The sequence below is a fragment of the Rhinolophus sinicus genome, chromosome 2 (assembly GCF_057876585.1).
Source record: "Rhinolophus sinicus isolate RSI-liver-muscle chromosome 2, RSI-T2T, whole genome shotgun sequence".
Lineage (NCBI taxonomy): Eukaryota > Metazoa > Chordata > Mammalia > Chiroptera > Rhinolophidae > Rhinolophus > Rhinolophus sinicus.
Genome location: NC_142502.1, coordinates 175,379,936 through 175,398,252, shown reverse-complemented (window position 1 = coordinate 175,398,252; position 18,317 = coordinate 175,379,936). Strand labels below are relative to the sequence as shown.

The window sequence follows — 18,317 nt, the reverse complement described above, 5'->3', positions numbered from 1 at the left end:
CAGTACCTTGTTTTTTTTACTCTTACTACATACAACATTCTACTAAACTACCATTACCCCCTATGATAAAAACCATTTTGATTAATGGTCTTTAAATAATATCTCATTCTGAATAACCAATAATGTATTATTCTACATTTAATATACTTTTCTTACAAGAGCAGTAAGTTGTACAAATCCACTTTAGCAAGAAAACTAACAAGCACTGAAACAAAACAACTCAGTAAACAAATATCTTAATCATAAAATTCTACATAATCAAGATTTATATTATAGCACTTAAAACATACAAATCTCTTATATGAACTGTCACCTGGGCAAAATATTTCTAAGCATTTCTAAAGGAGATACTCTCAAGACCTGGTAAGCTCAGGGTATTAAAACAATTTTTTTAAAATCAATTTTATATACGTGAGTTGATCTACTAATGTTTTCTAAAACCAACTGATTTTACCTTTGATTCTAATATATTAAATATTAATTGAATTTGAATTCAAAAGCTAAATATCAGATTTGAAAAATATACACAGTAGTAATAATAGTCAACTTAACATGATGCTACTGATGAAAGAGTTGAAAGGTCAAATCCTACCAAATAACCTAACAGATGATACGAATGAGAAGGATAATTATAATGGGATTGACAATGACACAGCTAAGATCTTATTACTAGGTGCCATATATATGTCATACACACACACACACACACACACACACACACGTGTTGGGTTCTGGTCTAAGCATGAATTATCTCAAGCTTCACAACGTTGACGAATGTATCAGTATTATACCAAAAAAGAAACTGAAACATAAAACATTAACCAACTTGCTTAAGTAACACAGCTAATAAGTGGTACAAACCAAGGCATGAATCTTAACAGTACTGATTTTAGAGTAATTAAAATGTGTCAAATTTACAAGGTCAACTATTTTAAAACAATATAATAAAGAAATATTTAACCAGTTCTTACCTCTTCAGGCAGTTCACTGTACATGGTTTCAGAGGTAGACAACAAAAATATAGGTGAAAATGATGGTATATCTTGTAGCAAAGTCAGAAAAGTTGCTCTCACAGTTTCACTGACAGCTTCCCACCAATCACCAATGTGAGGCATGTAAACAATACTAGGTACTGTTCTTCGAGCTTCACGAAAAATCTAATTAAGGAAAGAACTGGAATTAAAAATTCAAACTGATATTATTCTAAAGACTACCCAGTAAGTCCAAATACATGAAATGTGTCAGGCCTGTTACTATAATTATTTTCAGCCCAAATATTTAAGTTGTGCAAGACATGATGCACAAGCCTTCATAATACAGCTTCTATCTACTCTTGCCCCACCTCCACAATGAAGTATTTTGCCATTTTCCTATTCCTACTCAGTATATATTAGTAGTACACATTGCTCCACTTATTTATCATGTAAAGGTAAAGAAAAACACCACTATAAAATATGCTGCAAATGAAGAGGTAATCATGCATCTCTCTGTCAGCTATGATAGTGGTATCAGTAAGCACAAAGAAGAAATGAATGACATAGTTCACGTTTGTGCACATTGCCTTAAGTCACTAAACATGGGTTGAATAAACACTTTCCACAAAATGTACCACTCTAGACTTAAAATTAATGAACTACCTGCTGAACTACTTCTTTACCTACCATTAACTCAGTCTTCAATTCAAAATTGTCACAAAATACTCTTACATCTCTAAAGAGCAATAAATGTATTAGCAAAAAGTCCTGAGACACTCCCATTGTCAGAAAATACAGAATAAAATTCCCTCAGGTGTTAAAGAGTCCTAAGAATAGCTTCAGTCGCACTCTGCCAACACTTACCAATAAGGAACAGGTGGGCTATTAGTAAGCTGCCAAGCAGGACTCCTGCCCTTTTCATGTACGTCAACAACAGCTCAATAGCCCATCAACAAATTCTCGCAGGTTAATCACATCTCTTCAAGATTTTCAATAATTATAGGAATAAGTGTAAAAATCTACCTTCTGTCAATTTGAGAATTCTAAAAATTCCCTATTTTCCCTTATTTTAAACATATTTCAATTAACCTGTGTAATGTGCAAGATACAGAAATAAGAATCTAATATTTTAAATGATTAGGATTATCAGAAACAGTCCTAATAATCAAAAGGATTATTTTTCTTCGAGTAAGCCTACCAGTTGCGTGAATTTTTTAAATACCCTATATAAAATAAAATATACTGCGCCAATTTAATAATGAACAAGGTGAAAGATGCTCAAATAAATGTTTCCCCCAAATTGGAAATGTAGATGTTATGATCACTCACATCAAAAGTAATATTTGCTCCTTCCCTTCCTTTAATATTTGCATATCCACCAATCCAGAACAGTTGTACAGTACAACTCTTTCAGGACTCTCAAATTTTGACCTTTTCTGCAAAAACGCACCCTCTTATCCTGGATCTTGAAAAATCCAAGGATTATTGTTTTCCAAAGTTCTTGTAGGAGATTCATAAGAGAAAAACAAGCATAAATATCGGCAAAAGGGAGGAACCACACAGCAGCACAAAGGCAAGTGAGGCATTTGATTCCAAAAATTAAAAAAAAAACTATTACATGCCACTCAAATCAGGCATGGTATGTAGAAGACAGTGACCGACGCCTTTTGTCGCTTTCCAACTCCCACTCTGTGCTGGTAAAACTAGGGAGAGTCAGCTGGGAGAGAAAGGTGATTATACGAAAAAGACTAACAAGCTATATATAGCTTACTGAGAAATCTCACAAAACTAACCATCTAATTCAGTCATGCAAGTTACCACGTGCACAGGAAGAGATGAGAAACCCATGCCTTTTTAAAAAATGAAATTGTGCCTTTCATTCTAGTACTTGTAGGTTAGGTTTTCTAAGACAATGTACTGAGAACATCTAACTGCTAACAAGTATCAAAGAGTATGGGCAAAGCAACAGAAGGTTAAGTGATAACAAAAACTTCACAGAGCCAGAAGTTAAATAATACTGTACTGTAGATGTTTTAAACTTATTTGCAAAGCTGAATTAGGTATATAAGCATTACCAAATCTGACAGAGTTGAGGGTTTTTTCAAATGTCTTCTCCTAAGCCTTTAGAGGAAAAACATCCTTAATTTCTAAAAAAATTTAAAAGCACTACTAGGGCTGGCCCGGTGGCTCAGGCAGTTGGAGCTCCGTGCTCCTAACTCCAAAGGCTGCTGGTTCGATTCCCACATGGGCCAGTGGGCTCTCAACCACAAGGTTGCCGGTTCAACTCCTTGAATCTCGCAAGGGATGGTGGGCTTGGCCCCCTGCAACTAAGGTTGAACACAGCACCTTGAGCTGAGCTGCCTCCCGGATGGCTCACTTGGTTGGAGCGCGGGCTCTCAACCACAAGGTTGCCGGTTCGATTCCTCGAGTCCCGCAAGGGATGGTGGGCAGTGCCCCCTGCAACTAAGATTGAACATGGCACCTTGAACTGAGCTGCCGCTGAGCTCCCGGATGGCTCAGTTGGTTGGAGCGCGTCCTCTCTAACACAAGGTTGCTGGTTCGACTCCCGCAAGGGATGGTGGGCTGTGCCCCCTGCAACTAGAAATGGCCACTGGACCTGGAGCTGAGCTGCACCCTCTACAACTAAGATTGAAAGGACAACAACTTGACTTGGAAAAAAAGTCCTGGAAGTACACACTGTACCCCAATAAAGTACTGTTCCTCTTCCCCAATAAAATCTTTTTTTAAAAAAATTTTTAAAAAACAATAATAAAATAAAAGCACTATTAAAACACTTTTTCCTTTCAATTCCTTACTACATGGTACTCAGAATATTAAAATAAACTTTCATATTTTCTTTAAATATATAGTCAACCTGTTCTAATTCTCCAGTTTTTGTAATGAAAATTCAAAAAGTACAGATATTGAGAATAGCATTTAAAAATTCAGAAAAAAAGGCTTAATCCTATTGTGATTTTTCTGTAATGTAAAACCAGCTCCTCAGCAGTTTGCTGGTAACTTTTAAAGTTGAGGAATGAGATACACTATGTGAAATCAATTAACCAGATAATTCAGAGTAGAAAAATAAAGCCTGGTTTTAGTGAAGCGGCAACTGTCTTAGGAACAAGTGATGCCATTTGATAACTAGAAAAATACTCACCTACAGGGTGTCTTGGATTGGTGGATGTGCAAGGTGTAGTAGAAAACAGAAAAACTGTTATAGAGAAAAAAAGACAGTAGGCCAAATTACTGAACCAACCGTTTCAAAATACCTCTGACATGACCAGCACTCTTGCACAAATAAAATGAACAAACACCAGTGTATGTGAACTGTTCATTTTGATTATTTAAACAATATACTCTATTTCCTTCTGACCTCTTCTCGCCCCAGACATCATGGTCCCTTATATAACATTGTTTTAAGTTTCTTTATTAAAAAAAAAAAAAAAAAAAAAAAATCACTACTTCCTCTGAATATTAAAGCTTTGAGAGGCAAAAATCAGGCCACTGAAGTTAGAAATGTCCACGTAAGGATGGACCAGTAATATAAACTGTACCTATGTTGACAGCAGTCCTTATCCTCTCTCAAAAGCTAAGCTGTCAAGTCAGTACTTTAGCTGCCAAATTAAAGTGTGCAGTGCATAAAAATGTACTGTATTTTTAAAATTAAGAATATATAGCCATAACAAGCCATTTTCTTCAGAACCTGAAAAGTAGAATAATTTTAAATACAAATGTGAATGAAGCAGAAAGCTCCCGTACAGCCTTCAATTCCCTAACAGGGGCTATATAAGAAAGAGGAAGACAACTTTTTGTCACCAGTAAATTCCCAGAATTTGTCTTGGTCATGTTACAGCATTATGAATGTGCTAAATTTATAAAACACAGGTAAAAGAAAAATCTTCGGGGGGTAAAATATTCTCAATTTTCATTAAGATTTAAAAGCACTATTTATTTAATTCCTTACACCAGGCTATCACAAAATATTAAAATAAATATCTATATTACTGAAAACTTGATTCTATATATATCATTTTACTCCATACATATTTTATTTACCTAAGATTTACTGAGCATCTCTGTTAAAAGAAGTCATTGTCTGTGATATGAAGATTCAGGATTCAAGAAATAAAGTGCCCAATTTCTTTACAAGCATACAAAATTAGCCTGTTATGAAACACAAGTATACTAGAGTTTCTGAATGATGGTTATAATACAAGTCAACATTTTATGAAAATTAAATCACTCAAATTCTTTTCTGATATTTTCAGTGCCTAAAAACTTGGAAGAATTTCCGTAAATGCGGTACATTCTGGACCAGGATAATTTAACTTGTTTACAACTCAAAAAAAAAAAAAAGTTGTTGCTATGGTAAAACACAGAAAACCATGTGCACAAACACAAGAGTATCCCAAGTACACACAGACTGCTATGGAGAAATCCAGAAACCTTTATGCACAAACACAAGAGTGTCCAAAATAAACACATAGGTAAGTATATTAATTCCTTAATGCTACTCAGTCAAAAAGGATTTCTGCTGAGAATGTCCAGATACAATTTCTTTCTGGAGAAAGAAAAATACTAAATTTTTCACCAAAAATACCCTTATTATTGACCATTTAAAATTATTCATTACACCGTGAAGTATCCAAACTCCAAAGCTTTTGACAGACCATACAGAAATGTATCAATTCAATCATACTTCTATATTAATGAAAAAAATAAACTATAACACACTCATCAATTGCTTTTTTCCTAAATTAACAGTAGAAATAATACAAAAAGCAAAAAAAATACATTTGAAAATTTCAGAAAAGGGAATCATAGTTGTCACTGTTTTTTTAAGAGTGTTAATACAGATGAGTCTTTCACTACAGATATTACCATCTCCTGCCTGGTTGTAGGGCTCAGTAATCACTTGGGAACTTAATGGCACAATCATAAATCTTCCAGGCTACACCAGGATTTTCCATTGTCCTTCCAGAGCCTTTGGAAGACTATGAAATGCTCAGTGACGTGTACACACACACACAGTCACATCATGAACAGTGGCAATTGTTTCAGTAAGAAATGTGTAACTAGTGTCCAGTGATCAGCTAAAGTACTGTATTTCAAAGTGGGATCTACTGAAGATCTATAATAGTAACACCTGGGATATTTAAAATGCAGATTCTTGAGGCTCACCCAAAATTTAATGAATTGAAATCTCTGGATGTGGAGCCAGAGAATCAGAAATTTTAATACGCACCCCCAGAAGAGTCTTATGCTCTCTAAATCTTAAGAAACAATGAGAAAACCCTACAGCAGACACTAACTCCTCTACCATTTTTCACCCAATTAATAATATTAATAATAGCTGAGTCAGAAGACAAGGAAGTTTTATCATATCTATGCCTGTGTGTGGATATGTTTTAAAGAACAAAGAATTAAACATGATTCCCACAGTATAAAGAAATATCAAGTAGGGCTCTTTCCCCTTTCCATCTTATCATACATATAAATACAGCCCTGTAAAGGTGATTTAAGACTTCTTCCCTTTCAGATTACCTTTCATGTTATGTTACAGTAGTTAATAAGCATTTTCAATGTATATTACATTATCTTAGAAGCTGGGGAAAAGAGCACAGAAGAATAATTTGCCACAGACCCACCGTTAAGTTCTACATCTATTTAGAGATAATCCTGCCTACAAGAGGACTAGCTCCCAAGAGAAGTTAAGGAAAAAGATAAGAAAGGAAATATAGAACAGAAAGATAGAGAGAGGGGTTTTTCATGTTTCAGCATCTCAGCACCTGACTCATGCACTCTCTTCCCTGGGACTTTTATACCGACTTCTACCCAGGCTTGCCAATCTCTACAAACTGAGGGAAAAATTCCTGTTTTATTATATAATAGCCTCTTTTTGAATAATTTTTTTAGAAGAGACAGTATTATGTTTATGCATTTAAAATAATTCTAAATATGCACTAAGATACAAATAATCAAAGATTAACCCGGACAGTTTACCTCACCTCTGGCCAGTGTTCGGAGGAAGTCTGAGCTTTGACTACCATGACTACAAAATTCTGACTAGTTCCCCAGCAGAGGACATCCAGGAATAAGCTCTACTTCTAAGCCAGAAGCTTACAGGTGAAAGCAGAGAAAATGAGATGTTTTGATGTACTAGATGCAGTGTAATATAACCAAAACAATAAATGGTGGGTTTTATAATTTTCCACTACCAAGTGACACCTCTCTCCATCCTCTCTAGCAACATGACAAAAAAGGTAGTGAAAGCCACAATATGTGAAAGAAACCAAACAGTATACAGTTAGAATTCAAATTTAGCCCAAAGATGCCAAGTAGGATTCAGGAAAAAAAATCCTACAATCCCAGTGACGTGAACATACAGTTTACTACAATGCTTTCTAAGTATTTCCTTACATAACATTAAGTCAGTATGTGTGAATATATACACATAGTAGCCATAAGGAACAATGACAGACAGAATACCCTCTCACTTTAAAAATGTTCCTCTTTCAATGGTTTTATAGTTTGTTTACTACTGTCAAATACACATGTAAAAAGAAAAAATATTCCAAACAGTACAGCAGAGAGTAAACTAAAATGACAAAGTTTATCCATTCCCCAGTCCTCCAAATTCCTTTCCCCAAAGCAATGATTTATTAACAGTTTTGGGGGGTATTCTTGGATACAATCTCCACTTACATATATACATGAATATATGTATACATATATTTTAAGAGTTTCTTTTAACACAAAGATCATATTTAGACTGGTTTACAATTTGTTTTTTTCACTATGCTCTCCATAATCTTTCCCCATCAGCCTATGTAAATCTACCTCATTCTTGTTAATGACTTCACAGTATTTCTTTGTATGTGAGGACATACCATAACTTATTTTAGCCAGTCCACCATCAAAGGACATTTAGTTTGTTTCTTTTTGTCTTATTTTGTTTGGCAATTTTACATAATGCTGTGATGAATATGCTTGCATACTCAGCAGTGAATACTTATAGCTGATATATCTTTAGGGAAAATTCTTTCATGTAAAATTCCTGGGACAAAAGGTTTATGTACTAGAAATTTTAAAGGACAGTGCCAAACTACACTCCAAAATCATTACACTGACATTTCCACTGAGTATGAGTGTCCCACATCTGCAATGCTGGGCTTTATCAATCTTTTTATTTTTACAAACCTAATAGTTGTTTTTAAATGGTGTTACTTTAATTTGCATATTTTTTCAGTTATGAGGCTAACATTCTTTTCAAATTTTTATTGGTTGATTTTTCTAATTTATTTCTCCCTGGAAATGGCATGTTCCTATTTTGCCATATTTTGCTAATTTTTATATTAGGTTGTTATTGTTTCTTCTTATTGATTTTACCATATTTTTGTATATTTACAAAACTTTTCCTTGACATGTGTGTTACAAATATACCTTTTACCAGGTTATGTCTATTAATTTTATTTAAGAATGTGTAATTTAAAAATTGTATAAAGTCAAATTTGTTCCTATCTTTCTAGATTCTGTTTATTGCTTAGAAATTATTTTATCACACCTAAGAAACATATTGATCTTGTGAATTCTTCTAATACATTTATAGTTTCATTTAATAATCTAGAATTTATCGTGGGGCTACAGAAAAATGTGGGAAATCCAGGTTTTTTTTTGGTTTTTTCTTTTCCCCCTCATAAAGCCAGCCAGTTTTCCAAGACCATTTATTAAACAGTACATCTATTCTATCTACTTATATCAAATGTCATCATCATATAATCATCATCATGATACTAAATTCTCCTCTCTATTCAGGCCTAAATGTGAATTCTCTCTTTTGTTCTATTACTTTGTCTGTCTATCCCTGCACAGGTACAAATTCTTTATTACTCTAGTTCTGTTACATCTTTAAAAATCTAGTAGGGCTCCCTCATTATGCTTTTTCCTCTAGAATTCTCCTTGCTATGCTCATATTTATTATCTAAAGGAAACACAAAGTCCTTTTTTTAATTTCTCCTCTTAAATTTTGGAGGAAGTATAATTGAGATTATACTTAATTTATACATTAAATTAGAAAAGAACTCACAGCTTTCCAATTTTGAGTCTTGCCAGCCATTAGCTGTGAAAGGAGCTGCAGCAGCAGTAGTAAATATGATGATAGCTAACATCTGCTGGGAGCTGTATGCCAAGCTTACTGAAGGAGCTTGTTTTAATAATCACAACCAAAACCAAACAAGAAAAAAAAATCACAACTTATATGGTATCATTATTTTCATTTCATCGATGAGAAAATTAAGGCTCAAGGAGTTTAAGCAATTTGTCCAAGGCCACAACCAATAAGCAAAGTAGCAATGACTTTTTTTAAATCTGTACAATTTGAGTTGAGTCACACTTTTAATTGTTAGTATTGTAATTAAAAACAACGTGTGTCTTTCATGTATTCAACTGTCCTCAACTGAATTTTTAGATTTCTTCTGTTAGGCCCTGCAAATTAACTATTTAAGTTAATCCTTAGGTAAACTTAGTTGCTATTTCTTCCATTACACTTCTAATATAATATCAAACACACTTTACAGATACAAATATATATAATTTTTTAATTGCTATCACTCTTCTATATAAACTTTAAATCCCGGCATCTCAAATTGGATATCATTTCCGTTTCTATACTAAGACTCTACGTCCAGACAGGAGTCTAGAAAGGCTCTGAAGCCATAGCTGTGAAAAGAGGGTCAGAAAAAGGCAAAAGAAACTCACTTTCTACACTGTTAAACCTTACTGCAAGAAACAGGATATTAACATTTCAGAAATGAAGCATCATAGCAAAAAACAATCAGCTCACTTTGAAAAATGTTACATATCAAAGGATCCTCTGTGTTAATATTATAATGGTAACGAAGAAGCAACAAAATGTTAATATTCATAGTACTGTTCTTTGAAAAAACTTTTATCTATAACACTACCGAGCTATAAAGAGTACGCCAGCTGAAAGTGCTCTCGAGTGGCACAAACATACCTGTGCACACGATTCCTCAGGTGTCTTGGCACTAACTGAATAAAGTGCAGGGAGATCTAGTCTGTGCACAGAGAATTTTTCTAGAGTGTGCAAAAGTGCTGGAGCAAGGTGAGAAGTTTGACCTGAGCCTCGTTCTCCAGACAGCAATAATCTTGGCCTGTAAGAGGTTGGCTGATGATATGGTGACCTGCAATACATGTAAGACAGAATAATTATTTCAAAACCATGCACTCTGAAGATCAATATGAAACATTCTATCTCCCTTAAAAGAAAGTAACTCCAAATTAATAGAACTTCTTAATCTTTCTTATTTTTTAAATACAGTGAATCATTTTTCATTAATTACGGTTTTAAAATGCTGATCTCTCTGACCATATTAATAACCAACATGTTAAAGTACAAAAACGAATTCTAAAAGAATGTAAAAATATATGAGTATTCATCCTATCATACCACATATATTAACGTGGAAAATGCTTGAGACACTGAGTGTGATTTACTTATTAATTAACCAATGTCAGATGTTAAGAATCCCATTTCTCTGGGCCGGCCCGGTGGCTCAGGCGGTTAGAGCTCCATGCTCCTAACTCCGAAGGCTGCCGGTTCCATTCCCACATGGGCCAGTGGGCTCTCAACCACAAGGTTACAGGTTCAATTCCTCGAGTCCCGCAAGGGATGGTGGGCTCCACCCCCTGCAACTAAGGTTGAACACGGCACCTTGAGTTGAGCTGCTGCTGAGCTCCCGGATGGCTCAGTTGGTTGGAGCACGTCCTCTCAACCACAAGGTTGCCAGTTCGACTCCCGCAAGGGATGGTGGGCTACGCCCCCTGCAACTAGCATTGGCAACTGGACCTGGAGCTGAGCTGCGCCCTCCACAACTAAGACTGAAAGGACAACAACTTGAAGCTGAACGGCACCCTCCGCAACTAATACTAAAAGGACAACTTGACTTGGAAAACAGTCCTGGAAGTACACACTGTTCCCCAATAAAGTCCTGTTCCCCTCCCCCAATTAAAAAAAAATAAAATAAAAGAATCCCATTTTTCCAACAAGAAGGTACATCTGAAGGCTACCCAAAATGTAGGTCTTTTTTTTAATGGTTAAAATGGTAAATTTTATATATTTTTAACCACAATTTTTGAAATAGAAAAAACAAATGTACAACTTTTCCAGTGGTAACAAATTTTGCTTCTAGGCCATAAAAACTGTTCTTACCCTAATACATGACATCTAAAGCCCTACATAAGAGAAGGTAAATTTAGGAAAATATATTAAATGAAACTCAATTTGTATTCTCAAGAGACTAAGCACCATTAAAATGATAAATGAAACAAGTTTATCTGGTATCACTATAGACAATGCAGAAAATCTAAGCAATAAGAATAAAGCAAATGAAAAATGGAACTAATAAAAAGAAAGAGAAAACACTGCTACTTGTAAAGGATATGATTATGTATTACAAAATCCAAGAATCACCTAGTAACTGTCAGAATCTACCAGCAAAGTAACAAGACAGAAAATGGAAATTTAAAAAAAAATCAAACCTTTCCTAAACACCATTAATAACCAATATAAAAAAAGGAAGGAGATCCTATTTATAAGTGCAAAAATATAAATGACAAAACAAACAATACTAAATAATCTTTGCAAGAAAAGTATGAAACTATATGGAAAATATCATGAGCCTGACAACACAGTCAGTTCTTCCTAATGCATTTACAGTTAACGATAGTCAACTACGTGTGTGTGTGTGTGTGTGTGTGTGTGTGTGTGTGTGTGTATATATATATATATATATATATATATATATATATATATATATATATATATATATAATTACTTTATTTTATACATTTAAAAATTCAAAGCAAAATCCCAAAAGACCTTGAGGGAGAGGAGAGATTTTAAACTTATTCCCAACATTATCTGAAAGAATAATCAAGAAAATTTTGGAAACGTATGTTAGCTCCAATTTTATTTCTTTTTTAACTTTCTTAAAAATTCTATGAATACAGTTTCCACTTATTAAAGAGACGACAAAACCAAGGCTCAGAGAGATTAGATATAAGTTCATACAACTCGGTGGTGACTAAGTTGAAATTCTCATTCAGGTCCATTCAATTGCAAAGCCCAGGTTCTGAACCACTAGGTTAAGACGTGCCCTACTTTATACAGAAACATATTACAGAACAGAATAACAGAATAGAATGGAGAATACACAAAAGAAAAGAAACTCAATTCTGTGGAAGCTAATAGGCAGCCCAGGAAACAAATCACAGTAATTCAAAGAATTTTACATAAAATAATAATCATAAAAAAATACATGGAACAGGAATGGATTATGAAACAAATATTCAAAATAGGGAGGATCAGATCTTCATTTCACAGAATAAACAAAATGAATTTGAACACAGAAACAAAGAAAGAAAAAACAAGATTGATGTACTTTTAATTCATAAAAATTTTACAACTTTTGTAACTCAAAAATTACAATGTGAACGAAATGAGACAAGGAATTTGCCATTAACAGGAATAGTTCTTGATGTATAAAGAGCTAATGTGCACAGTGTTAACAAAAAATACCTACATGAGCAAAGGATATAAACAGACAATTCAAAAAGAAAATACACATGGACATTTTTTAAATGTCCATTCATTTAACAATTGTAGACTGCTTCCCTACGCTGAATGCTTGGACCTAGGTATCCAACAAAACCACTGTTATCACAGAGCTCATAACTGAATGGTACTTTGTGGGAAAAGGAGATACACAGATTACTATAATTAGTGCGATTAATAAGAAGTACTGTTTAAGTGTAGGGTGCTTTGAGAGACCCCAATTAGAGACTCATAGAAGGCATTCTTGGAAAAGTGTTAACAAAGCACAAACCCAACAGATTGGAGGCAGAAAGGATGAAATCCAAGAAATAAAAATAGGATGTGCAAAGAACCAGAGGTTCTTGGCCCTCTGGGGTAATGGATATAGCTCATACAGCCACCTTCTTTTAATGTTTCAGGGCAATGTTGGGGTACAGGTACCGGGGTTAAGGAGGGGAAGAGGAAACGGGAATCAGACTATGAAGAGCTATGAAGCATTTTTGTAAGCCATGTTAAAAGTGTGTAATGTACACTAAAGACAATGAGGAAACATTAAGATGCTTAAGCAGGGGAAGTGACATCATCTTATACATGTTTTTAGAAGATAACTCTAGTTCAGTATGTCAGTATAAGAAAGGATTTTGAAAGATGGCAAAACAAGAGACAATATGACCAGTGAGGGGTCTGCTATAATAAACCAGATATAAGATGTTAAATTATAGTCCAGACAAGAAAAGATAGTGTCAGAGGAGATGAGAAGAAACGGCCTGAGGTGGAACTTATTTAGTAAGGAAAAGCAACAGGACTTGGTCATTGACTAGACACAGAAGGAGGAGGAAGGAGTTGAGGATGTCCAATTGCAGTCGAGATAACCGAATGGAGAGTAACTCACAGGATTCCCAGGCAGAGAAGTGGAGACACAGTCCAGTATATACTTAAAGATCTGTGGCACAAAAAAGGGAGATAGGTAGCTGGACAGGATCTAAGGCTCAAGACTGATCTAGCCTTGAGAAAGATTTGGTAGTTATTAACAGAGTCATCAAAAAATTACGAAAATGAGAAACATCTTTTATCTGCTAGACTGATAAACTAAAAATTAATTTTAATACCCATTATTAGTGAATAGATGATGGAAAATTAGTCTTTTCATCACTAGTGAGTGGGAAAAAGTACAATTTTCCCGAAATTAAATTTGGCAAGTATGTCAAAATGTATATCCAAGGATATCGGCAACTCATCAACTCCAAGGAACTCCCTTAACACTTAGTATTCTTTACAATTTTTCATAGTACTTATGTAATATTTTATCTATTACACTTATTGTTTTACTATCTGTCTCTAGCTGAAATGTAAGCTGAATAAGGACAGAGAGCTGAGTCCATTTTATTCACCGACATATTACAAGTACCTAGGACAACATCAAGCACATGATGGGCATTTTGACATGAGTGAATTAATATATGAAATAACAAGTGAATTATTCAAATAAACAAGAAAATATTATTTTCAGCTATCTGGCTGGCGCAAAGATTTAAAAAGACAGTGATCAGAGGTGAACAAAGCTCCCAAGATGCGGAGAACTTGTACAGAGAGCTCGTGGTGGGTTAACGCATACAGGAGCTCCCCCGCCACACTGAGATGATCCACACTGAGAAAGAGCAGACTGTGTCTAAACCAGAAAAGGAGAAAAAGGTCTCCCAGAAGAAACTAAAGAAACAAAAACTTATGGCCTGGGAGTAAATCCAGCATCAAATAAATGCTAATAAAAGTAAAAAAAAAAAAAGAAAAGAAAAAGAAATGAACGTAATTTATCAAAACATCTACAATAAAAAAAGCTTATTCTGGGATATAGCTGTCTAACCATTAAATCAAAGTCAAATTAATGAACTAGAAAAGCTTATGTAAAGGAAGCTAAAATTAAACCAATTTCAGAAAGGCTAAACCAAACAAAATGAACCATACCAATGATACACATTGAATCAGTGGCAGAGAATGCTCTTAATAAAAAGGCAAATTCAAAACTGCATGTGAAGTTATCAAATATCAAAATCTACTTCTGTATTGGTTTACTGACAACAGAGCTCTTATAAAATTGAAACCTACATCTCCTGATAGTTTCTTAGCTCTGCTATCATGTATTTCAAATCCAAATAACTAAAATTGTCCATACACACACACACACACACACACACACACACACACACACACACACACAGAGGCTACCCAGGTGTGGAGAAAAATAATTAGTTGGTTTTCCCTTAGCCATCAATAAAACAGATCTGTAAAATTATTTAAATAGTCTAGGAAAATCTCCCTGGGGGCATAAAAGAAAGGATATGGAGTAGAATACAAAGTTTCTAACAGAAGAGTTTGCTGTTAAAGAACAAACACATCAAAAAAAAAGAGCAAATGAAAGTAATTTAGTCTCATTTTTAAAAATGGAAAGCCAGAAAGGGTTATCAATGCAAATAGTCAAATTAACATTTCATCAAAATCTACATAGGAGAAACTTCCAATTGAAGATTTAAATTTGTTCAAAATATCTCAAACAAAAAATTACTTAAAAATACATACAATCCAGCATCTTCGAATATAAGTGCGATTAATCCACCTGACTGAAGCATTATGGCCTTTTAACTATCATGCTAATTATGTAAATTCAAGATGATGCTGTTAGTATTTGAAAACTATTTGGTCCCTTAATTTAAAATTAGATTAGCACTAAAATTGTTTACCCATTAAAGTACACAGCAAAAGCTGCTTTAACATAGATAAAGGTAAATGTAAATAGAAAAACCATAAAATCTAAATTAGTAAAGTGTAAACTAATGGGGTTAGGAGAATCAAAAAGTTATTGGTTTGGGGCCGGCCCGGTGGCTTAGGTGGTTAGAGCTCCATGCTCCTAACTCCGAAGGCTGCTGGTTCGATTCCCACATGGGACAGTGGGCTCTCAACCACAAAGTTGCCAGTTCAACTCCTCGAGTCCCGCAAGGGATGGTGGGTAGCGCCCCCTGCAACTAAGATTTAACATGGCACCTTGAGCTGAGCTGCCGCTGAGCTCCGGGATGGCTCAGTTGGTTGGAGTGTGTCCTCTCAACCACAACGTTGCTGGTTCGACTCCCACAAGGGATGGTGGGCTGTGCCCCCTGCAACTAGAAATCGGCAACTGGACCTGGAGCTGAGCTGCACCCTCCACAACTAAGAATGAAAGGACAACAACTTGACTTGGAAAACAGTCCTGGAAGTACACACTGTTCCCCAATAAAGTCTTGTTCCCCTTCCCCAATAAAATGTAAAAAAAAAAAAAATCTCTTCCCCCCAAAAATGTTACTGGTTTAATTACTGAGCAATTCTAATTCAAAATCTCTTTAGTACCCTTACAGTCCCTAAATTATCATCCGAAACTTATTACAAATTAAAATACTCTAGGTCATGATAAATATTTCATTTCTGTTCACTGTAGTTCAAATCAAAAGCAATAAAATTGAGGACATGAGTTGACTGTCTAAACGTAACCCTTCCTTCCACCTTGGTTTAAAAAAAAAAAATCACATGGTTTAGAAAAAAAGTTTTAGTTGACCAATAAACCAATTTACTACCAACCACACAAAAAATTATACTTACTAAGTGAGTGTTCCAGAACTGTGTCCAAACAACAGAAAAACAAAGTTCTCAAGGTCACAACCATAACTCAAATTATACCATAATTCTAGCTACAAAGTAGTAAAAATCACGCTAAACTAAAAAAAATTGGATATAAATTACTTACATTGTAAAATGAAGGTAGGATTTATGTACAGCAGCAGCTGATGACTGTTTCTTTGGTGATCCTGAGTGACAACTGGTCTCAAAAATTGATAAAGCATTTTCATCTTCACTATCATCTAAAATTAGAGTTTCTATATCTGTTCAAAAACAAAAAAATCACAATTGAGGCTTATAGAGTCATTTAATATTAGTGCTCTACCAAAGCTACAGAAAACGTGTTTAAAAATTAAATGACATTAATAAGTTATCTATCAAATAATACAGATTGACCAGGCAAATTGACAAACGACTATATTTTGAATAACCTATAAATGAAATTAATGTAATTCTTTCACCTTTACAGACTACTTAAGTATTATGAGATGTAATTTGGGAGATATTATTGACTGACTATAAGAATACTGGAAAAGAATGTCATTCTTATAAAATACCCACCTACTTACTAAAAATCTAAGTTAACTTTGACCAAAATCAATACATTTCATATAAGATATTTGGTATAAATTAATAGGATATTTGAGTTATGACCAGTTCTTACAAAATCAACAAGAAGGAATAATAAATTGACCCTTATTTTTTCACATCACACACACATCCCTTTTTCAAAACCTAATCCAGTTGAGACAGGAGTCAGCAATTCAGTGGAAACAAAGCCAATCTTAAAAATGCACTCATTCAAGTAACATTAGTCTCTATATAGGTCTTAAGCTACTGCTCAATGGACTAGCAGGAACTAAAGTCCCTATTAAGAACGCTATATTTAAAAATTTACCTGGACTACAATTTGAAATATTAATAGCTATACTTCACACATACCTAACAAAAATGTCAATTCACACAATAAAAAACAATGCTACCTACATGTGTAGGAGAAATGGGATAAAATTAAGATTGATAGAAATCATATCCCATCTCCGCCCCCCAAAGAAACAGCTATGCTTTCTAAAATGAGATACTAAATGGTATTGGCAGATACAGATTTCAGTGGCTTTTGAAAGTTAAATAGTTAATACAACTAATATTGTAAAAGTTAACCTGAAAAATAATTTAGTATCTTTTAAGTGATAATTTCATACACAATGAAAGGATACTTGTCTAAGAAAAATATTAAAAGACCAAAACAAGCCAGAATGATACATCTAAATAACTAAAAAAAAATTATTAATAATCAAATAAAATTTGGTATCTCTTCTCCACTGGCACATGAAGAAAAATTTGAACGCATATTTTATACTTATGGAAAAATAATAAAACACAGATAATGCTGTAAAAATTCTCAAATAGAAATAAGGAGCTTTTCCAATCTCTCAGAAGGGAAGGTAAGATATTCATGATTTTCTAAAGGTGATGTAAGTTTTTTAAAATTACAAAATTTTGGGAAAAGATACATATTCTCAGTTATTAAAAAAAAATCAGAGATAAGAAATGTATAATTCATGGCAGAGTACCTGGCTCAAACATAATAAAATATTTGTTTCCTTCTTTATTTGACAAATTTAAGAAATCAAGTAAGCCATGTGATATTTCATGAGAATCTATTCCTAAAAAAATTAAGTTTCTGAAAAATATATTTATAATGACAGCAAAAATCACTGAATATTGATGATTTTTCTATATGTAATATTCTCAGTGTTAGTATAATTCATTGAACAATTTTCTATTTGGTCCAGACTACATGCCAAACAAGATACTAGGAACTGGGGAAATTAAGATAAAATACATTACTTTCTCTTTAAACTTCATGGGCCTTACTTTGATTAGCTTATGAACTTCAAGTTTTCCTATAAATGCGTTACATTTTTAAAGGCAGTTTTCTGATTTTATCTCAGGTCCAAACTTCAATCTTGAAGCTAGAATTCAAGACCGTCTACAACCAGGTTCTGATTTACTCCCTCACTAAAAATTTACACTCCATTAGCACAGCACACTGCAGACTGCCCTGCTACTAGCAATAGATA

General features: G+C 34.1%; 1 protein-coding gene across 4 annotated transcripts in view; it reads right to left on the bottom strand.

Moving 5' to 3' along the window:
• ATAD2B (ATPase family AAA domain containing 2B) overlaps nt 1–18,317 on the bottom strand; it is a 113,254-nt gene that overhangs the window by 35,150 nt on the left and 59,787 nt on the right. For all 4 annotated transcript variants that reach the window (XM_074331748.2, XM_074331743.2, XM_074331746.2 and 1 more), the window contains exons 17-19: nt 16,361–16,496; nt 9,994–10,180; nt 972–1,157 (exon numbers count right to left, since the gene is read on the bottom strand). In XM_074331748.2, the coding sequence (XP_074187849.2) occupies nt 972–1,157; nt 9,994–10,180; nt 16,361–16,496 (509 nt within the window). The remainder of the gene's footprint in view (nt 1–971; nt 1,158–9,993; nt 10,181–16,360; nt 16,497–18,317) is intronic.